Source organism: Haplochromis burtoni, unplaced genomic scaffold, assembly GCF_018398535.1.
Source record: "Haplochromis burtoni strain Fernald_Lab_line unplaced genomic scaffold, NCSU_Asbu1 Contig_69, whole genome shotgun sequence".
Classification (NCBI taxonomy): Eukaryota; Metazoa; Chordata; class Actinopteri; order Cichliformes; family Cichlidae; genus Haplochromis; species Haplochromis burtoni.
The window spans coordinates 1,969,608-1,989,341 of NW_024582430.1; the positions used below are offsets into that span (position 1 = coordinate 1,969,608).

The 19,734-nt window shown below is 40.3% G+C and overlaps 1 protein-coding gene across 3 annotated transcripts in view; it reads left to right on the forward strand.

The window, feature by feature from the left end:
- The first annotated feature begins 1,878 nt into the window (after positions 1–1,878).
- Positions 1,879–19,734, forward strand: part of LOC121814651 (cyclic nucleotide-gated cation channel beta-1-like) — a 19,812-nt gene continuing 1,956 nt past the window's right edge. The window contains exons 1-21 of one of the 3 annotated variants that reach the window (XM_042221568.1): positions 1,881–2,129; positions 2,250–2,849; positions 5,807–5,933; positions 6,479–6,518; positions 6,617–6,668; positions 8,701–8,803; positions 9,971–9,990; positions 10,106–10,120; positions 10,421–10,520; positions 11,018–11,042; positions 11,127–11,199; positions 11,782–11,882; positions 12,452–12,509; positions 12,861–12,890; positions 13,080–13,140; positions 13,239–13,266; positions 15,652–15,785; positions 16,728–16,825; positions 16,977–17,114; positions 17,303–17,344; positions 18,914–19,033. In XM_042221568.1, the coding sequence (XP_042077502.1) occupies positions 5,808–5,933; positions 6,479–6,518; positions 6,617–6,668; positions 8,701–8,803; positions 9,971–9,990; positions 10,106–10,120; positions 10,421–10,520; positions 11,018–11,042; positions 11,127–11,199; positions 11,782–11,882; positions 12,452–12,509; positions 12,861–12,890; positions 13,080–13,140; positions 13,239–13,266; positions 15,652–15,785; positions 16,728–16,825; positions 16,977–17,114; positions 17,303–17,344; positions 18,914–19,033 (1,364 nt within the window). In that variant the 5' untranslated portion in view covers positions 1,881–2,129; positions 2,250–2,849; position 5,807. Of the gene's footprint in view, positions 2,130–2,249; positions 2,850–5,806; positions 5,934–6,478; positions 6,519–6,616; positions 6,669–8,700; positions 8,804–9,970; positions 9,991–10,105; positions 10,121–10,420; positions 10,521–11,017; positions 11,043–11,126; positions 11,200–11,781; positions 11,883–12,451; positions 12,510–12,860; positions 12,891–13,079; positions 13,141–13,238; positions 13,267–15,651; positions 15,786–16,727; positions 16,826–16,976; positions 17,115–17,302; positions 17,345–18,913; positions 19,034–19,734 lie in introns of all 3 variants that reach the window. The other 2 variants (XM_042221569.1, XM_042221570.1) reach the window with 2 other exon arrangements.

Genomic DNA, 19,734 nt, shown 5'->3' on the forward strand with positions numbered 1-19,734 from the left:
TCCCTCAGAGTCTCAAATGTAATTGGACAAACTAACATCATTGTTTTTGCCCTGCATTTCTTTCCTTTGAGAAATTCTTGGGTTGTTTTTGCAGTTTTCTTTGACTGCTTGTCAGTTTGCATATGAAGCTCTGTCTGATCATCTTTGCAGCATTTGTCTGAGTCTGAGCAGAGACTACAGCCCCGTAGATTTCACAGCTCATCAGTGACCCACTGCAGCCACACACGCTCATGCCACAACAATACCTCCACCATGTTAGACACATGATATGGATGCTTCTAGATCATGAGGTGTTTCTCTCCTTCTGCATACTTTTCTCTTCTCATTATCCTGGTAAAAGTTCATCTTGGTTTCCTCCACCAAACAATTTTTTTTTCAGCGCTGTGTCGGCTCTTCTAGATTTTTTCCACTTCCTGTTCTTGAGTGTAATCCGTGGCTTGCACCTCGTTATAAACTCTTGATTGTAGACCTCGTTAATGACACCACAGTAACACCTGAAAAGAAGCTAAAGTTTTATCTTCCTTTTTATCTGCTTCTCTTTTATAAAGAGCTTTTATGTGAGAAAAGTTAATAAAAGAAAAAACAGACACAAAGCCCACAGAGCTTCATGCTGTAAGCAGTTTCACAGTCTGTGGTCGATGCATTTAGTTTATCCCTTTCTGTTGAAATCTGTATGGCTTGTAATTTTGTGCATAGCACAGGCAGGTTGACCTGCACGGTGATGACACCATCCTCGGCTTTCTCCACAGCTGCTGGATAAAATCCAGACTCAAAGCCATGAGTCAGTGCTCGATTGGGAAACCCTGGGATGATTTACTGAACCACCCTGATGATCCTGACAATGTTGTTGGGATGTGATAAGTCAGATAAGAAAAAGATATCCTGGGAATGCTGGACTGGATTCATGGTACAGGGTTTGGCTTCTGTGTATTGGGGCTATAAAAACAGGCATGGGGTCATGAGTGAGATTAGCTTCTCTGAATAAGTTGTGCAAAAGATTTCTTTCTTTAAAGGTTTCATACCGCTGCATGCGTTTTATCTACAGTAATCTGTGCAGGTGTAAAACTCCCCTTTTTTGGCTGCAGATATATTTTGTTTGGATAAACAAAGTCTCTGAATATTACTTGTTCTAGAAAAATGTAAACATGTGATTCCTCCTTTGAAAGCTGTTCTCTAAAAGTGAAGAGTCGTGATGAAGGGTGTTTACTTGCTGGGAGGTGAGGAGCTTTACACAGTGGTGTAATGCAGAGGAATGCGAGCTGAGTTCAAGCTGCCCTCGAAGGGACGAGCTGAACTCTGAGGGGCAGAAAAAGAAAATAAGGGCTGTCTGCGTGGCGCTGATAACACAATCAGAAACTCAATGTCGTCAGAGATATGAGAGCTGAGAAACGAGAGCCAGGTCTGCTCCGTGTGGAACTGAGGGCGACGCAGATCATCCACAAGAGGGCAGCAAAGGCCCAGTTCACCCGAGTCCACTGCAGAGCATAAAGGCTCATTGTGTGACTGTTATTACACTTCATGACACAACACAAAGAAAAATGAAGCAAACAGGATGAAATTTTTATGATGCAGCAGAACTGAAGGTCAAACATCTGCCGGGTGCAGGGAAGGAGACAAGGGAAGGACAGAAGAGAAGATTACTTTAAAAACAGAATGGAGACGGGAAAAGCAAAAGAAGCAGAGAAGAAGGAAGGACAGAAAAATGTCCGACCCTTATTTAAGGTGCACTCTGAGATGGCGCTCAGGTATCTGCAGTGCCTCATCCGATCCTCTGTTTTGCTGACACTGGACTTAACCTCGTTAGCAGCTAATCCTCAGGGCCACATTAACAGCTTTAACACAGAGTCGCCACAGTGTGCTGCAGCCCAGAGCTGTAAACAAGCTCCAGAACCAAAACCAGGCCCTTACCAAACCACCTTTATCCAAACCAGAGACAAAAAAGGCAGTGAAACGTCCACGGCTCTGAGGACAAACGAGGCCTCTGACTTGTGGAATCAAACCTGTAAATTAGAGTTATTAACAGCTTTATTACAACAAGTCAGCGACAGTGATGGTACTGAACTCGACATGTTAGTCACCGTTGGACCTGGAAGCTTTTTCCCTGACGTAGATTCAGTCATATGGAGCAGGTGGGATTCTAATAACAGAGAAATAAATCAGTGGATCGTTTCATTAAAAACAGAACCTCAAAAGAAAGCTTTTTCATTTTCTGCCCCTTCTCTGTTCTTTGCCCAAAACATCTCAACTAGGAGTCATTCAGGACGTGTCCCAGTCAGATGGTCAAGCCGCCTTAACTGGCTCCTTTCGATATAGAGGAGTAGCAGGTCTGCACCTCCTCAGCCCTCTAAGCCCAGAGGAAGCTTGTTTCTCATGGCCATAGGTGAGGCAGGAACATAGACTGATCATCCCCAGTCCCATCAGCACCTCGGGCTCTTTGTTGCTCAGTGAGCTCTTCCTTAGCAAAGAGTGACTGACTGGGGGTCGGCTGTTGCCATTTGCACAGAGGGGATGTTCTTGGTCGGGGATAATGTTTACATCGATGGTACCCAAGGTTTCCATCGGAAGATTGTTTTTCAGTTATTTATTTGGTGTCCGATTGCTGGATAGATCTGAACTTTATTGATAAACCATTGTGGTTTGGTTTGAGGACTGTGGTTCCCTTCATGGTTCAGCTTCTGAAAGTGTAACCTGATTCCATGTCTTGCCCTGCTCTGCCTTTCATCGGCTTAGTAATCTTGTTAGCAGAGTTCCTGCGTAATCCTCCCACAGTGTTCAGATCCCTGCAGGTCTACACGGCTTCTTCCCCGCAGCTCTGTGGGATGCTGCTGGACCCCAACTGAGCAACTCAGGTAGGACAAGAGACGCCCAACACTTTGACCACTGACACCTCCATGGATGCTGCGTAGCTTTGAGAACAATGAAATAAAGTAGATTAGGTGCCGTGTTTTGCTTACAGTTCAGGTGCATGCCCTGGTTTCGAATGGTAGTAGCTGGTGATTTGTACTCTTTAAATTTGTTTATACTTATAGTTCAATTTGAGCTTCCTGAACCAATGAATCAGGGCAGGAGACACAAGGCTGAACCATAACTATTGTTTTCTTCTTGGTCTGTGGTTTTATCAGGTTGTCCTGTAAATTTGATAAACTTGATTGCTGCTGATGCCGTGAACTTCTGCTAACACACACTCATTTGTTTGATATTGATCCCCAGTTTTGGGTCTTGTGGAGGTCTAACTGAGGCAGAGATTAATTAAACGTGGTTTCTGTTGAATTTTCAAAAGATGTTTTTCTTTTTTAACATTTTAGCATAAGCATCAACAGGAGAGCTCCCAAAGTCGCAAAATTGAACCGGGTGAGGGGTAGATTTAAGTAACTTTGAGCACATGAAGTCAAAATGGTTTAAAACTCCAAGTCATGTCTGCTGTAAACTCACCAGAGGTGCTCTTCTGTGAGTTTTTCTTTACCTGAACTGAAGCTGGAGGGTGTTGGTGACTCTGAAATCCTTTGAGAGCAATTTGTAATTTGGGATGACAGAGTTAAAACTGACTTAACACAAATAATCAGCTGCAGTGTGTGGAAACAAAAATCGAATCTTTTAGTAAAAAGTGGCACTACAATAATTTTAAAATCCAAAAAATCAGCCTATATTAAAAATATACTTGTGTGAAAGTATTAATTAACCCAAAATATAAAGTGCAAAAGTAAAAATATCATTTATGCACTAATTCAATGTGTAATTGTTCTGTTTTTAAATATTACACTCCTGAAATATAATAATGTCTTTTTATATGGTTAGTTGGTTAAGTTTACGGTTTGTGTAACGCATCATTATGAAACAAAAGTTAGAATATTTACCTCATAAATAAGGAGGTGATGATGCATAAAGAAGCATAAAATGAAAGTAACTTAAAAAATATACTTAGTTACTTTACAGGATGAAAACAATGGTCCAGATTAGTTTTGATAAATCTGGTTTAACCTGAGGGTTCGATCAGTTAGGAAGCTCTCTCTTTTGGCAGTTATCTGAAAGTCTAAAAAGAATAACCAGTCAATTCGAAAAGCTCTACTGCTTTCCTAAACCAGCTGATTCGCTCACCTGGCGAAAGAGCCAACTAGCTTAGCAGCTACTTTATAGACAAAAACAAAAAGTGAGAGAGACACAGACACCATGAAGACACAGACAGATGAATCCTTAAGTTTTACTTTTTAAAGCTAGACTTTCGTATATTTAAAAAAAAACAAAAAAAAAACATGGTGAGTCTGTGATGTTATCTGCTAATACAACCCGGCTTGATTAGCCTTGCGACGGTAATCAAGATGCTAATTGTAGCATATGAAACCAGGCTAGCTAACCTAGCTAAATATATTAAAACTAAATATAAATATAAAAAATAAACAGCTGATTCTTTAGTGTGACTTAGTCCAACTAAACACTGAAAAAGACATTTTTAGTCGACCAACCTTTAAACTCCAGAAAAACAAAGAGACTTCAGGCTGTTAGATGAGTCCATTATTTCAATGCACGCAACATACTTTCACATTGCTGCGCCTTGATCCTGATGCCAGGTCGTCATGAGTCAGTCGGTGGTTTTTGTGGGACAGCCCTAAAATGGTAGCATCTGTACCCTGTACCCTGGACATCCTCTTCCCTCCTGAAGGACCTGTACAGCACTCGCTGTCTCAAGAGGGCACGCAGCATCCTACGGGACTGCACACACCCAGGACACCGGGTGTTTGAGCTGCTGCCGTCTGGCAGGAGGTTCAGGCTGCTGAGGTCCCGAACAAATAGACTCAAGGACAGCTTTTACAACAGGGCAATAGCCCTGATCAATGTAAATAGTTGACCTGACTGGATACCTCCCTGGACTTTTTAGGGGGAGGTAACAATGTTTAAAACGATAACAATAATATTTATATTTATAACAAGGTGCAATAATAATTAATGTGCAATAATAACAGTGTGCAATACACATACACTTATTCTTCTTTTTTATACTAAGTTAATATACTGTGTTGTGTTGTTTGTTACGTTGTGATGTGTCGTATCGTGTCGTGTTGTGTTATATGTAGTGCCGACGTAGGACAGTTTTTCCAATTTCATTGTACTACTGTACTATGTATGACTGTGCAATGACAATAAAGAGTTATCTTATCTTATCTATCTTATCTTAAAAACACATTGCATAATGCTAACGTTGCATTTTATCACAATAATCATGCAGCTTTACCAGTTAACGCGTCAACTTTGTTCTGTGGTTGAAAACAAGCCAGATAGAGACTAATAACGTAAACACAATATACTTCAGTGTGAAATTTATGGTAATGTTGTTGTATTTCATTATCAAATGCAGTGTTTTAGAATATAAATATAACATGTTCACATCTTTCCATGTTGGCTTTCCTTTTTTAGAACTGGAAAAAAGGAAAACTGACTAACAAATTAGTCAGCTTCCCAACTGGTTAATTGGCACATACCCCAATTAGAAAGTAAAAGTGCCAAACTGGAGACCAGTGTAAATGAACGTATGGCTGCAGTGAAAAGCCGTTTTGTGCTGCCAGGCCTCCTGTGGAGGATTAGGGTCAGCATCGGTCTGATCTAATTCGGACTGACACTCAGTCAGACATGATCTAAACACCGTTAAGTGCAGCGGGAAGCTAATTGTGTTTGGTTTCCATGTGTCCTCATATCCACAGGCGTTTCCGTAGTGATTGTAAACACAGAGCCTGCCCTGACATGAAGAAGACGATAATATTTAGTAATAGGTTCACACTGTAATGGCTGACAGTGTCTGTTCTTCTTCTTTGAGGATGTTGAGCTGGGTGGTCAAAGTTGTTCCCCAGCCGCCTGAGCCCAAAAAATCAGAAGAACAGAAGGATGCTGCCCCGCCCCCTGCTCCTGCCCCGCCCCCTGCAGCTGCTCCGCCTCCAGTTACTGTAAGCTTTGCCCAACTAAAAAATGTTTTATTGTGTCATGTTTACAGAGCATTGTGAAGCAGAATGGGTTGTTTGCCTTAATAACTCAAATTTTTGTGCTGTTCTGGAAACCACAAGTCTGTGTGGTACCGCCACACTTTAACAAAAACACATGTTATTAACAATGTCTAATATTAAACTGAAACAACAATGTTGGTGATTGGCAGAGGTTACCGTTACTATGGAAATGTTGAGACCCATTATTTGAACCTGAAACTCATATCATCAAAATCAAATATTTTTTTTAATAATCTTGATTCAGCTTGGAGCTAATTGGCTTGTTTCAAGGCTTCAAACTCTTTTTTCTGAAACTGATCAGAGAAAATGAACAGGAAATTCACTACGGTCACTGGACTATCATGATTCTGTAAACTATGGTGTTGAAGTGTGTGTGCTAAATGTCCATCATGATACTAATACTTTTATCCAGAAGTAGTATTTGCACTGTTACTTTTTATGCATTATTTTAGTTAAATATATATAAGATGACTTTGTGTGTTAAACAGGAGAAGAAAGTGAAGTTTCAAGATGAAGTCAAAAGTGAAAGTAAGATCATTCACATGCAAATCGTTTAACTTTGTGTAGCTCAGTCGGCATCTTTGTTTTTTAAAAATATTAAACATATATCAATGTTTGACTGACAGCACCAAAAGCTGAAAAACCAATGCAGGAACCTCAGACAGGAGCGGAGAATGGGTAAGTTATAACCTACAAATATACCACACAAGACACAATGTTTAAACTTAAACACAATGTTAAACCTAAACTATACAAAAGGAGCCAGCAGTGCAGCTCATATTTTCCTCCTTATTTCCTGAAACCTTTCCTCATAGTTGCATAAAAATTAGTTGTTATTTATACGCAAGTTACAACTGTATTTCCAGCAAATCCCAACACACACTGGTTTTTATTTATAAGGACAAATATTTTTCCAAATGAGTTTATTTGTTTGGAAAAGTACACATGAACAGTATTATAACAAACATTATGGTACAACTGATAAATATACAACTCGGAGTTCCCAGTTCAAGCTATGGCTGATAGCTACATTAGCCTAAACTGCTGCTAAATTAGCTGAAATCTAATGCTAACCTAGTCTTTCAAAGATAACTGAAAAACTAATTTTCCTCTGAATTTTCTTAATACTTCTATAGAAAAAATAGCTGGATATTTATGACATTTTATAAAATGTTTTTTTTATTGTTTTTATTTTTATTATTATTTTTCAGTAAAACCTAACTTAAAGGTTTTATTAATCCTAAAACCTAATATTATACAGATTTACTAATGAGTACTAATAGCTCTAAAATTCCTGTTTGATTCAGCTGTTAGACTTTATTGACAGTTACCGTATTTTTCGGCCTATAAGGCTCACTTAAAATCCTTTAATTTTCTCAAAAATCAACAGTGCCCCTTATAATCCGGTGCGCCTTATATAAGAATTCTGGTTGTGCTTACTGACCTCGAACTGATTTTATGTGCTACACGGCGCTCAAAAATCTTTCAAAAAAATGTTTTAGTACGACTTTGGTAAGCTATGAAGCCGCACCGCTTGATGGATTGTTGGAGCATTACGGCTGCCATAGTCAGGAGCCTCGCAGAGTACTCTGGATCCAAAACTCCGTCCGCTTCAGGTCCCAAAGTCAAACGAACACTGCAGCATCACTGAGAGTTAAAAACTGTCTAAACTCTTCATCTTTAATAAAATGATCAGCGTTGCTGCTTTACCAGGTGTAACAATTAAGTTTAAAATCCAGGCATCCATGAAAACAGAATTTATTAAATGTAAACATGCAAATTAAATGTATGAGTTAGAAGTTAGCAGGAAGTTAGCTCGCTAGCTTCCACCTAAACATGATATAGCATGTTACTGAGAGATTTCTGAAACAATTCAAACGTACAGCTCTGCTATCACTTCCAACATAAATGAAGACAGGAAACTAAACAGTAGTGACGTTTGTAGGGTTACTGAAGTTGGGCTAGCTGGTATATAATGATGTGCTACGTGGTGGCTAGCGGCACAGCTATGTTAGCATAACATAAACACCGTGAAGCTGGTGGATGAACGCTAACGTTTTTCCATTCAATAAAACTTAACGTGAGGGTTCCCGATCATTAGGGACAAATGCCAAACTTCAGTCAGGAGAACAACTGAGATAATCCATCCACAATACGAGTTAGTCATTAATATACTGCAACAACATGGGAATAGAGCAGCTGTTAGGGAATTCAATATTAATGAATCATTGGTACGGAAGTGGAGGAAGCAAGAAGAACTAGTTGAGTAAAGTGTTTTGTTTTGCTCCTTATAATCCGGTGCGCCTTATGGTCCAAAAATACGGTACTACACGATGGAAACATGATGTTAATGATGGATTCTTCACTGTGAATGTCTCATAGTTTAATTTTATCTGTGATAATACTCCCCTGGAGAATGCACCGTTAGCTTGCTAAGAGACTTTTCCCTTCTTAATGATTTTAGTACCTTTTTTCTTACCTCTGACTCCAGTGAGGGAAGTAACCAGTGACATTTTCCTTGTACACACTAAAGATTAAATATCTCTTTATGTTTTTCAGCCTTTAAACAAGCTGCATAGTTTCAGTAGCATTTTTGATTTTGAGCCCTGATTATATTTCGGTTCAGTGTTACTTTAGAAGGGAAAAAAAATCTTTGCTTTGTTCCAGGAGAGTGAATAAAAAGCCTGAATTTAAACGTTTACATCCTCAGCCCAGCAGCTGGGTCTCAGAGCGGCATGCTGACGTGGATCAGCGGCGCTTTGCCTCAACCTGCAGTCTCACCGAAAATGAGCCGAGCAAACTCCACTGCCAAGGTGAGGTCCTGATAAACGACCCTGGCTCTGACGCAGAGTCAGACTCAAGCTACATTTTTCAAAAAGAGAAGTCTGTGAGGTTTTCATACACATCAGATGAAATCTCTGTTGGTTTACAAGGTGGCAGTCCTGATTTTAGCCCTTAGTCAGTTTTTCAGTTTTTCAGATTTAGATTTTCAAAAAACAGAAAATTGATCGCAGCTTACACACACAGAGCCACTAGTCACAAACACTGTTGCATGTCAAGGTAGAGATCGACAACAATGAGGTCAATAAATAAATAAATACATTAAAAGTAAGATAAAAACTAGAATACAAGGAGAAATGTCTAAAAATGATCAACTGCATAATCATTTCCTTTGTTATTGACACATTTAAGTCCAGATAGTTATCATCACACCACTTTACAAATTCAGGTAAAACAGGATCACAGTGCTCTGTTCTCATAAGATGTCCTGCAGATGTCGGTGTACATAATAAAAAGAAGATGTGCCAGAACAAAGCCCTGAGGTGAACCAGAGCTTCACACAATCCCACTGGACATTTGTCCGTTAACAAGGACCTGGACAGACTCGCGCTCTCGCACAAATATGAGGCTGCATCTTGTTAAAAGCAGAGGAGAAATCAGCAAACGGAAGTCTTGCATAATAATGATACTTTTTAAAATCTCACTAGTGGTTTAAGTGTGCTGTGAACCTTCCAGAACATAAACTGTTCCTTCTTTTAATAATAGGAGTCACAAAAAGACAAAAATAAACAGAAGCAGAGACACAAAGAGACCACTTCTCTTTGCCCATTTCTTCTGCTGACTTATATTCTCCAGGCATGATCGACTCTTCTAGTGTCCAGACCTGACCTGACCCTGAATGCTCACTATCTTTATAATTGGCTAACAATGTCACCTTAACAGTTTCCCAGGATTATACCTGTAGTCCTTCCTGAAAGCTTCATCTGAACCCCACACCTGCTTGATGTCTCTCTGAAAGCGCTCGTAGGGCCAGTTTGAGAAGTTAGTTTGTGATTCAGAAAACGCTGATGTTTTTACGAGTCTTGGTCTGATCGATTTGAACATCTGCTGCAGCTGGATCCAGCAGTTCTTTCAGGTCCAGCTCTTTTATTGTTCTGATAGTGTTTCCTTCTCTTTTCACTCATGCTGCCTACTCACAGGAGGAAGTTGAACCAGCCAGGTAAACAGCTGTGTGTGAAACAGCTCTGTGTTCAGTCTCGTGATATTTTTGTAGAAGCCGGAAACGTCAGAACTGTTAGACTCAGTAATGGACTTTGCATTTTCTGCCCTGACAGTAAACCCGAAGACGAGTGAGTAACCACCATAATAAAAACTAAATACTAATCTGATTCATAAGCCGATCAGCAGGCATATTGCCAAATAGTGAGCAGCTTGAAAAGCTTATCAATGAGCGGAATGCCAAATAGTGAGCAGCTTATCAAAGGCAGGATGCCAGAGATCGAGATTCTTTACGAAAAGCACCAATAGATCAGATGCCAGATAGCGAGCTGCTGTTTAATCCTTCATTAAGCTTCGCTGGATCTTCCCCAGCGCCTCCTAGTGTCCCGTAAAATCCCTCTCACAGTTATTAATGCATGTTTCTTCCTTAGCAAAGGGATGATTGCCTGGATATCTCAGGGTCTGGAGAAGGTTGTTCCTCAGCCTGAGTTGAAGAGCAAAGAGCCGCCCACAGCTGAGCAGCCGGCAGAGGTACGCCAGCACTGACTGATGGACTCCAGCAGCTTCATCTGAAAGCTGTTCATGTCTCGGCCAAGTTACTCCTGGCCAGTCCTTAATTGCACCTAAGCAGTCAGCATATTTTGAAGGTCTCACTGTTGTTGTAAATAGTGTTTGTTTTAAGTATCTGACCAAACCCGGCCATCGACTGTCAGCTAAAGTTATTAAAGCTAATTTACATCTCTGATTTCAATTTTATTTTAAACAAAAACACACATCTGACTCTGGAGTGTTTAGATCATTAATAGTTCTTTTTTAAAAAGTTCTGCTAAAGTCCAACATCCACCACAATCATTTAAAGAAATCCTGAACACAATCTGAAACCCCAACAGTGTGTGGAAAGCTAAAAGTAATCTTAAACATTGGGAAATCATTGATTACAGATTCTGCAGTGTTTCCATCTCCATGATCATATTTTTAGCTTTTACCAAAAATATTCCTGCCTTGGTTACATGCTTGTTTCTCCTCAGGTGCGTCAGGCTGCACCTGCTCCAGGTGAGAACAGACCTGAATATGTTTGCAGACACGGACTGGATTTTAGCTGCTGCTCAGTCAATCATCAGTTTCCTTGTCTTTCAGCTGCAGAGCCTCCGGTTACTGTGGTGGAGGTGAAACCGGACCGAGATGACAAAACTGAAAACAAGCCACCGAGGTCAGCGTCCTGTTTTACAACATTATCTTTCCTTTAAATAAGCGTCTGTGTTTTATTAAGATGCAGGGGCGGACAGAACTATTTATACATTAGATCAGCGGTCCCCAACCCCCGGGCCATTTGGTACCGGGCCACTAGGGCTGAGGCTCAGGTGTGAAATTCATGGTTTTCAAGATTTTTATCGTTTTTTAATTTTATTTTTTAAATGTCTTTACTGTTAACTCTGTTTCCCCGGGTCTTTTCCTTGTGTTATGAATAAATCTTCTTTTTTGTGGTACTGGTACTGGTTTTATTTTGTTGTATTTATCTTTGACAACTTAAAGGCCGATCCGTGAAAATATTGTCGGGCATAAAAGGTTGTGGACCGCTGCATCAGATGTTAGAGGTGAGAGATGGGTGGGTAAATGAGACTCAGGTGAAGATAATTAAGCAAAACAAGAAGTAAAACTTGAGATAGACAGAGGAGAAAATGAGACAAACAAGACATAAACAGAAGGTTAACACAAAGAAACAGAACTCAGCCACCTCACAGGAGCTAACTGTTCGTGTGATATTTCAATCTGCCTGTGTTCTTACTCACAGCATGATAGACTGGATCAAACAGGGCATCGAGAAGGTGGTTCCTCAGCCAGAGATCCATGTTCGCTCAAAAACGGAGGCTGAAGCTCCAGCTCCGGCTAAAGGTATCTTTACTTCTTATTCAGCCACAAATCATCATTATAGACCTATTTAGCTCAGAGATTTTCTTTCATGTTGTGGTGGTAAATGTTTGATTTGAATTGCTTTGCTTGGTTGAGCTCACCTGAAACATCATGTTCTGCTGACAGCTGGAGAAAAGAGAGTACTTATTCTTTCTAAAACAAAGATTTGGACATTTAATCACCTTCGACTGGCTGTACTTTTGTGATATTTGGTCCTGGTTGAAAACACAGAGGTCAGCATAGTTGTAGATAACCTTCACAAAAACCAATAGAATCAGCATTTTATGGAAATACATGTTTAGATATTATTCAGCAAGAAAATCTTTACGAACTGATGACAGCTTTCTGATTTTTTTAACTATAAATGCAGTTGCTAACAGCAGTGTAAGCTAACACTAATGTCCTCTGATCACATTAAACGTCCAACTTCTGTAATTCTACTTAGCCTCTTTCTGCCAGATGCCTTTTCTTGGACATGTAAAACTTTAGGATTCAGTGGTGCCGTTTTGTAAAATTGTGCTAATATGATTTGCTCCTCCCCTTTTAAACAGCTGAAGCTCCGCCTCCAGCTCCTCCACCTGTCCCCAAACCAGCCCCAGAGACCGAGAAGTGAGTCAAACCTTTGTCACGGTGTTGTGTCCTGTTTTAAAGTCTTTAAAAGGGAATCAGGCCCTGCGGAATGATCTATTTTACTCTAAATTGGACCATAATTTACAAAATGAGCATCATGTTTCATTCGGTAAGATTTAAAACTAGTGATTGAGACCATAAACTCACCGGAAGGTGTTACTTAGCTCAGAGATCAGGTGAGCAGGAAGTACATTTTCTCACAGCCTTCTACAAAATCATGCCAGAGGAGTCGCCCCCTGCTGGTTATTAGGAAGAATGCAGGTTTAAGGCAGCTTTGCTTGATTTTTTCAAAGCTGGAAGCTCAGGTCTCTCCTACTTTTGTCCTCACAGGTCCACCAAGGAAGCCGAGGAGCCACCAAAGTAAGTGGAAACATGTTTATGTTGAGATAGAAAAGTATTTTGTCCTTGTTAGCAGGGAAGCTAGCGTTAGTCCAGACAGAAGAAAAGCAGTTCAGCGTCAGGTTTGGTCCTGAAAACCAAACAAAGCATCCCTCCGTGATTCCATGCGGATGTTGACTGTAGTTTTCTAAAGTCTTCTTGTTCTTCCAGCATGATGGGCTGGATCGTCAATGGGATCGGTCGTATGTTGCCTCAGCCCGTGCAGAAGTCGGTGAGTTGCTGCTACACGACGCTCAGCTCTCGCAAACATGCCATAAAATTCCAGTTAGGTCAGGTGACCTGAAGGTGTCATCTGTTTCCTTCATACAGGATGCAGGAAATGACGAGGTGCAGACCAGTAAGTACAACAACAAACCAACATCAGAGTTGCATCACACTCAGTTGTGAGTTTATTAGTGGCCTATTGTACGATGAGCAGCTTGGACAGAAAATACTGAGATACAGATAATTTACATCCATCCATCCCAAAGGGAACAATACAACAGGAAACGCAGCTCGATGATCCGATATAAATGCACGTGAAAAAGAGACTTTTTATATGCTGTAGCTTGTTTTGAGCAGCCACCACTCACACATGAAGATCCCAATATAGACTTTCTGAAGTTGGCTGAAAGTTGGTTATAGAAATCATGCTGACTGAAAACCTGGTTTATCCTTACACTGTGACTCTTGGAGTGGGTGTAAAATGCATTTGGTTGTTTGGATGCGTTCATTAAATATACTAAAGTTCTATATAAAAACATTTGCTGATTTAGTAGAAGTGAGGTGGGGAAATTTCTCGCGTTTCATTGTTACAACCAAACTTTTCGATGACAAACACACTAAACCGAGCTACAGATTTAAGTCAATTAAAAAGTAATTTTCTTACTACATCTATTTTTTTAGAAGACCCCATTTATATTATTCTGTGACACGTACACTGGCCAATTGATTGATTGGTTAGTGGTAGGTCAGGGGTTGGTGTCAGTGATGAGGCAGACTGTAACTGGGCTGCTCTTCTCCTTCTGTTTCAGGGGGGAAAGGCGGACAGAGCCCCTTAAAATAAAAGGAGAAGGAAGAGCGGGACAGAGTCGCTCACACTGACACTGACAGCAGCAGACACTTTAACTGACTGACGGACACTCAGAGCTGTTTGCGCACAGCTACGGCAAGATTCAGTCCTGTAGCACTCACAAAGCTGCACTGCTTTTGTTTTGCACAGCCATCGTGCGGAACTTAAACTTAGAAAAGGGGCACAATTGTATGATTTTATTCAAGGGGACTCATTCTGCTTCTGCTCCCTGTTTTGATTGTTTGACTCTAACAGAGTAGCTTTGCATGATTCAAAGTCCAAAATAATCCTTTGTCTCACACCGGGTCGTTGTTCATTCACAAAGTTCTTTCTTTGTCTAAAACATTATGTTAGCTCCTCCCCCTTTCTTATGATAAGCTGCCCTTTATAAGGTGGGCGGGGCATCCGTGTCTGAGATGACCATATTAGGGTTAATCTCACTCTTTGTCCATGTTTAATATGGACTTCCACCATCTGAACAGGAGATATTTGAAGGAAAACAAACAAAAAGCAGAATATGTCCCCTTTAATGAACACCAGTTATGATTAGGAAGTCTTTATTGCTATGCTCTGTTTAAAGTCCAAGCCTTTGGTGCCCCTTCATACTGGGAACTCTGGATTGCTGGTAGTCCACGTCAACTGCTTGCTTGGTAAAGGGGACCAGTTGTTCTCATTTCCAGCTCTTTAATCTTTTAATCCTGGAACTTAACCAGAGTAACTTGGCAAGATTCTCAGGTGAAAATAATTCTTATTTATCGTATATTGCCCCTTTATGTAGTTTCCTGTCTGAAACTAGCTGCTTTAGCTCCCGTCTCTTCAAGGTACCCATCTCTAAAAGCCCAATGCCTTCTGATTGCCTGACTTATGGAAGCCTACAGAGGGGCAGCACCTTCTGTTTTTGAGATGTACTGCCTGTACGTCATGAGCGTGCTGTTCCTGTAGCAAGTGACTTCTGCGTAGTCTTTGAAACTTTGAATACAAATAAACATAAATATGTTTATTCATATTAAAATGATACCAGCCAGAAACTGAGGTAAAGCACAACTGGTCCCCTTTGAAGGTTTTTGCTAAATCATTGCAGACGACTACAAAGGAAGCCTTTTGCTTAATATTTATTATAATAAAGACATTATTTGGAAAAAAAGGTGTCTGTTGTGTTGTTGTTATAAACCTGAAAAGGGCAATAGACCTATCAATCAACCAACCAATCAATCAGTTATCAACTGTTCAAAAATCTAATCATTTCTAGCAACTTAAGCTTTTTTAGGACTCAAAGCACATTTATTTCTAAATTCTTCAATTAAAATGTTTATTTCAGACATGCCAGTTAAGTAGCAGGTGCTTAAATACTTCACAATATGGACCAAAAGGAGCCGTTTGAAAATCTAGACGTTCTAATAATTAAACCCGCACATCTAAAACAAATGAAAATGCAGTTACTCAGTATGAATTACCTGAATTACTCCAAACACAGTCCATTTCTTGACTTTAACCTTTTTAAAGCAAAAGTTTCATACTAGCCATCTGTTAGGATTACTAGATTGATGTATGTTTCTTATTACAACCTTTTAAATGAATACTCCAGCTTTTACTGCACCTTCTTGGAGACTTCTAAACACATAAATATAGAGAAAGTCTTCAGCCCTGTTCTTCCTGCCATGTGCCATTCAGTCAGTATCATACAGAAGAACACAGACCTGGTGCTGGAGGACATTGAACAGGAAGAAGTCAAGGAAACAAAGCCGGAGGTGAAGGAAGAGCCACAGCTGGAGAAGAAAGAGGATGTGAAGTCATCCAAAAAGGAGGTGAGCCTGACCTGACCGCATGATTGTAACACACAGTTCTGAGCCACACCAGTGTAATATGCTCACTATGAACATAAGTATTTTAAATCAAATTGTAGTTCTGCCACAGGTAACATGGTACTAACATGGTACTAACCCATGTGGAAGAGTGGTATGGTAGCAGCTCTGCAGTCGTAGTCCCAGAAAGGCATGACAGCACTTCAGTTACCAGTACATGTCCTTCAGGATATCAGTATCCCAATGCCATGGGACAATCAACATGGTAATACCAGTGTAGGCACTGTGTCTATTTATATGGTACCATGTTTGGTATTATGGTTTCACAGTAACTACAGGGCACTCTACTATGGTAGCACCAAAGTAATGGCAGCACTTCTATTACCACTGTAGTAAAGATTGTAGATGGTGTATAAACTTTTGTCCTTAAGAACAAGGGTCCAATAACCCCAGTGGCATTTGGAAGGATAAGTGTTAATACCAGTGCTGGTACTGTGGCCATCTAAATGTTACCACGGTCATTTTTGAATTAACACTTTCAGTGGGAAACTGGTACTACCAGAATAAGTTATTTAGTAAGCACTTTAGGTACTGCAGCACTTCAAATACCACTGTAGTACTGGTTGTACCGTAGTATGTTTTGCAGACCCAGGATACCAGTATTCCAGTACCATGGTAAAAGTGAAATGGCAGGAGAACTGTAAACACTGTGGTAAATAGTGTGATATATGACAGCAGTCCCCAACCTTTTTTGCGCCATGGACCGGTTTATGTCTGACAATGTTTTCAGAATCAGACTCCAGTCTCAGCACTATGGGGAAGGATAAGGTAATACTAACAAAGGCCTTGTGTAAACGTTATCATGGTGCTACCAGAGTTCATTAGGTGACTGATGACTGCTCGAGTGAACTGTTGCTATGTAACTAAAATCATCGCTGGTTGCAGACTGGAGATGCAGAATCACAGGTGGATGAGTTGAGTCCACTGATTGACAGCATCAAAAAGGAGGCTGGAGAGGCAGTCCTAGCTCACATGGAGGAAAGGTTAGCCTCAGTCTTTTGTCTCATATGTGCAATAAGGATGATGATGATGATGTCTCTTGGGTGTTTTTGGGGAGCAATTTTAGCAAGATGTCTTTGTTATTTAAGTCACATAAATTCTTCTATCCATGACTATTGATTAATCTTGTTACAGGCTGCAGCAGGAGCGTCTGGAGGCAGCTCGTGTGGCCGAGGAGATGGCCAGAAAGGCAGCGGAGGAGGCAGTCCGCCAGCTCGAGGTGGAGCATTCAGCTAAGATTGTAATAGAAACACTACCAGAGTCCAATGAACAGTAAGTAACATCAATTCAAAACATCACGCATGAGCAGCACCATGGCAAAGTGCTCTAACCTATGAGCTTATTGGGATTTATCAAAAAAGATCCTTTTAGTATCTCAAACATCTGAGCAGTAGTATGGTAAACAGAAAACAGTCCAACGTGACCTGAAACCTCGAATTGCTCCTGTTTGCTTTGAACAGGCTGCCCAATATCCTGGAAGAAGAAAACGAGGATGATCCAGAGTAAGTTTCCTTTTGTGAAGCCCAAATAACAATGCTGTGGGTCTTACATGCTGCTTTTGTGCTCCTAGCTTAGGCTGCTGCAGCTTTTATATCACCTGAAAGTGATGGGACAGGTGAGACAATGTTCTTATCTCAAACACAATCCACATAGCACTTTATATTCCAAGTGTTGGGTTGAACAGTGTGTTAAATAACTTACATGCTACTGCTGAACTCCTATCAGCAACATGTACGTTTTCATGAAAAGAGAAATTTCCCAGCTCTCTTTGCTGCCTTTAACAACAGGCTGGTTTCTCTCATCTTTGATTGCACTCAAATCGAAGGATGCCACATTAGCTAGCAACATTAGATAACAATAACTAGAAAAAAATCTTTTTTATCTAATGAATGCTGTCTAGCCAAATTGAAGTGTGGGGAAATGAGGATTATCGTCAGCAGAGCATTTTATTGATGGGGGGTCTTTGATTGAAAGCTGTCAATCTTGGCTAATATAAGCAAACACTAGCTTACTTGTTAGTCTTAAAGATTTGTAAGCTACCTCACACACCTCACTCCCAGGGCTGTTTGTGCAGATAAATTAGGTTTTTCTAAGTTACTTTATCAGCTAACATTAGCTAACATATTTAGCTAATAGTGTTATATTTAGCTAATAACACAGCTAACATATTTCTGTAGATAGCTTACATAGCTAAATTAGCTAGCTAGCTAACCGTAGTGTCCTCAAGTTACTACTTGAGAAAATCGCTGGAATGTAAATGCTTATTGGCTAGTTGGCTACATCTAAGTTAAAAACAACTGCTAACACTAACTAGTACTACATGTAACGTTATACTGTACTGACCTCAGCCAACAGTAAGTCATGTAACAACACAAAGCCAAGGTGTATGGCATCAATGTCACTGTACAGGACATACAGGTCATACAGACCCCTGATGTCGGTCTGTCATTCATAACAGCTGTTTTTATGTCACGCCATCTGTAAGATCCTTCCCTGAACACTGATCTTCCACATCAGTCAGGTTCCGCAAACCAGTCGACTAGTTATTAAATGTCAAAAAAAATAAAACCTTAAAATTCCAACTTCTATATGTTATAATTATGAGAACATCTAAAACAATTAGAAGAGCACGAAATTGTAAAAATACTATACATTCAGGTCCCATTCAAAGAACAGGCTGTTGGAATAGGAAGCGTTATTGTTGGATTCAGCCTGTTTTTCTTTAAATTGATAGAAAATTGATTTGAGATCGCTGCTGTCGCTCTGTGCTACTTGTTTCTGTTCTTGTAGAGTTATGAAATATTTTGTCAACATTTTCCACATAAGGCCTCCAAAGGTTTGCTGTGTGCATATCCATGTGTCCATGGATAACAGTAGTGTAGTTTGTGGACAGTTTCTGCTGGTCTAGCCTTTTTAGTTTAACAGCAGGCTTCATCTTCACCTTCGCTGCTCTCTGCTTAGCTCTGTCGCTACCGCCTTTAGCTTCAGAATGGTTGAAAGATGAGCTCAGCTGTCTCAGGTGTCTGACTGGGACTCTCCATCTTATTTAACATTTGCTGCACGCTGTTCAGGTTACAAAACCTGCAGGAGGACAGTGAAGACAGCACAGAGAATCAGAGTCCTGAGGAAAATAAAGTGACAGAGGAAGATAAAATCAAGACCACTGTTGAGGAAGAGACTAAATCTGATCAGTAAGTTTGGTCATAGAATTTGGTCTGCTTGTAGAGTAAGAAACTAAAAGATACTCAAATAGTTTGCACACACAAGCGTGCACTAAGAGGCTGATGTGCCTGCTGGCATTATCAGATTTATGAAGCTTTAAACCTTTTACATCTTTTTAGAGCAAACTGAAGTCCTGCCCTGTTCCTGGCTGGTATCTCTTCTTTTTAACAGAAGGTGTTTGTTCGAACTTGACTCGCTCCACTAGGAGCTGAAATCAGTTTTGTCACTTGGAGAACATCCTGAAGGATAAAACCAGAGGGCCGCGCAGTCAGTTCTCCCATAGCTTTTTCCTCAAACTTTGTTCACAGCTCGTTTACTTTTCCATAGCACTAATGTTGCCTGGGTACTAAAGAGTCCAATGTATTTGCAGGAGTTGGTTGGCCAAATAAAACACTACCCGGTTTTATTTGGCTCCTTTCTAGCGCCAATGAATAAGACCTAACGAGAAATGGTCATTTCAAATCTTCAAGTTGTCATTCGGTTGTTAAACTAAACTTTCAGCGCCTTGAGGTAACTGGTGTTGTGATTTGGTGCTACAGAAATAAAATTGAATTGAATTAAACTGTATACCCAAGATGAATGTTAGAGACTTTTTTAAAATTTGCCATGTAGTTAAAACAAAATCCAGCCCTTCCTATGATGGGTCACTGATGACGTCCAGCCTACACAT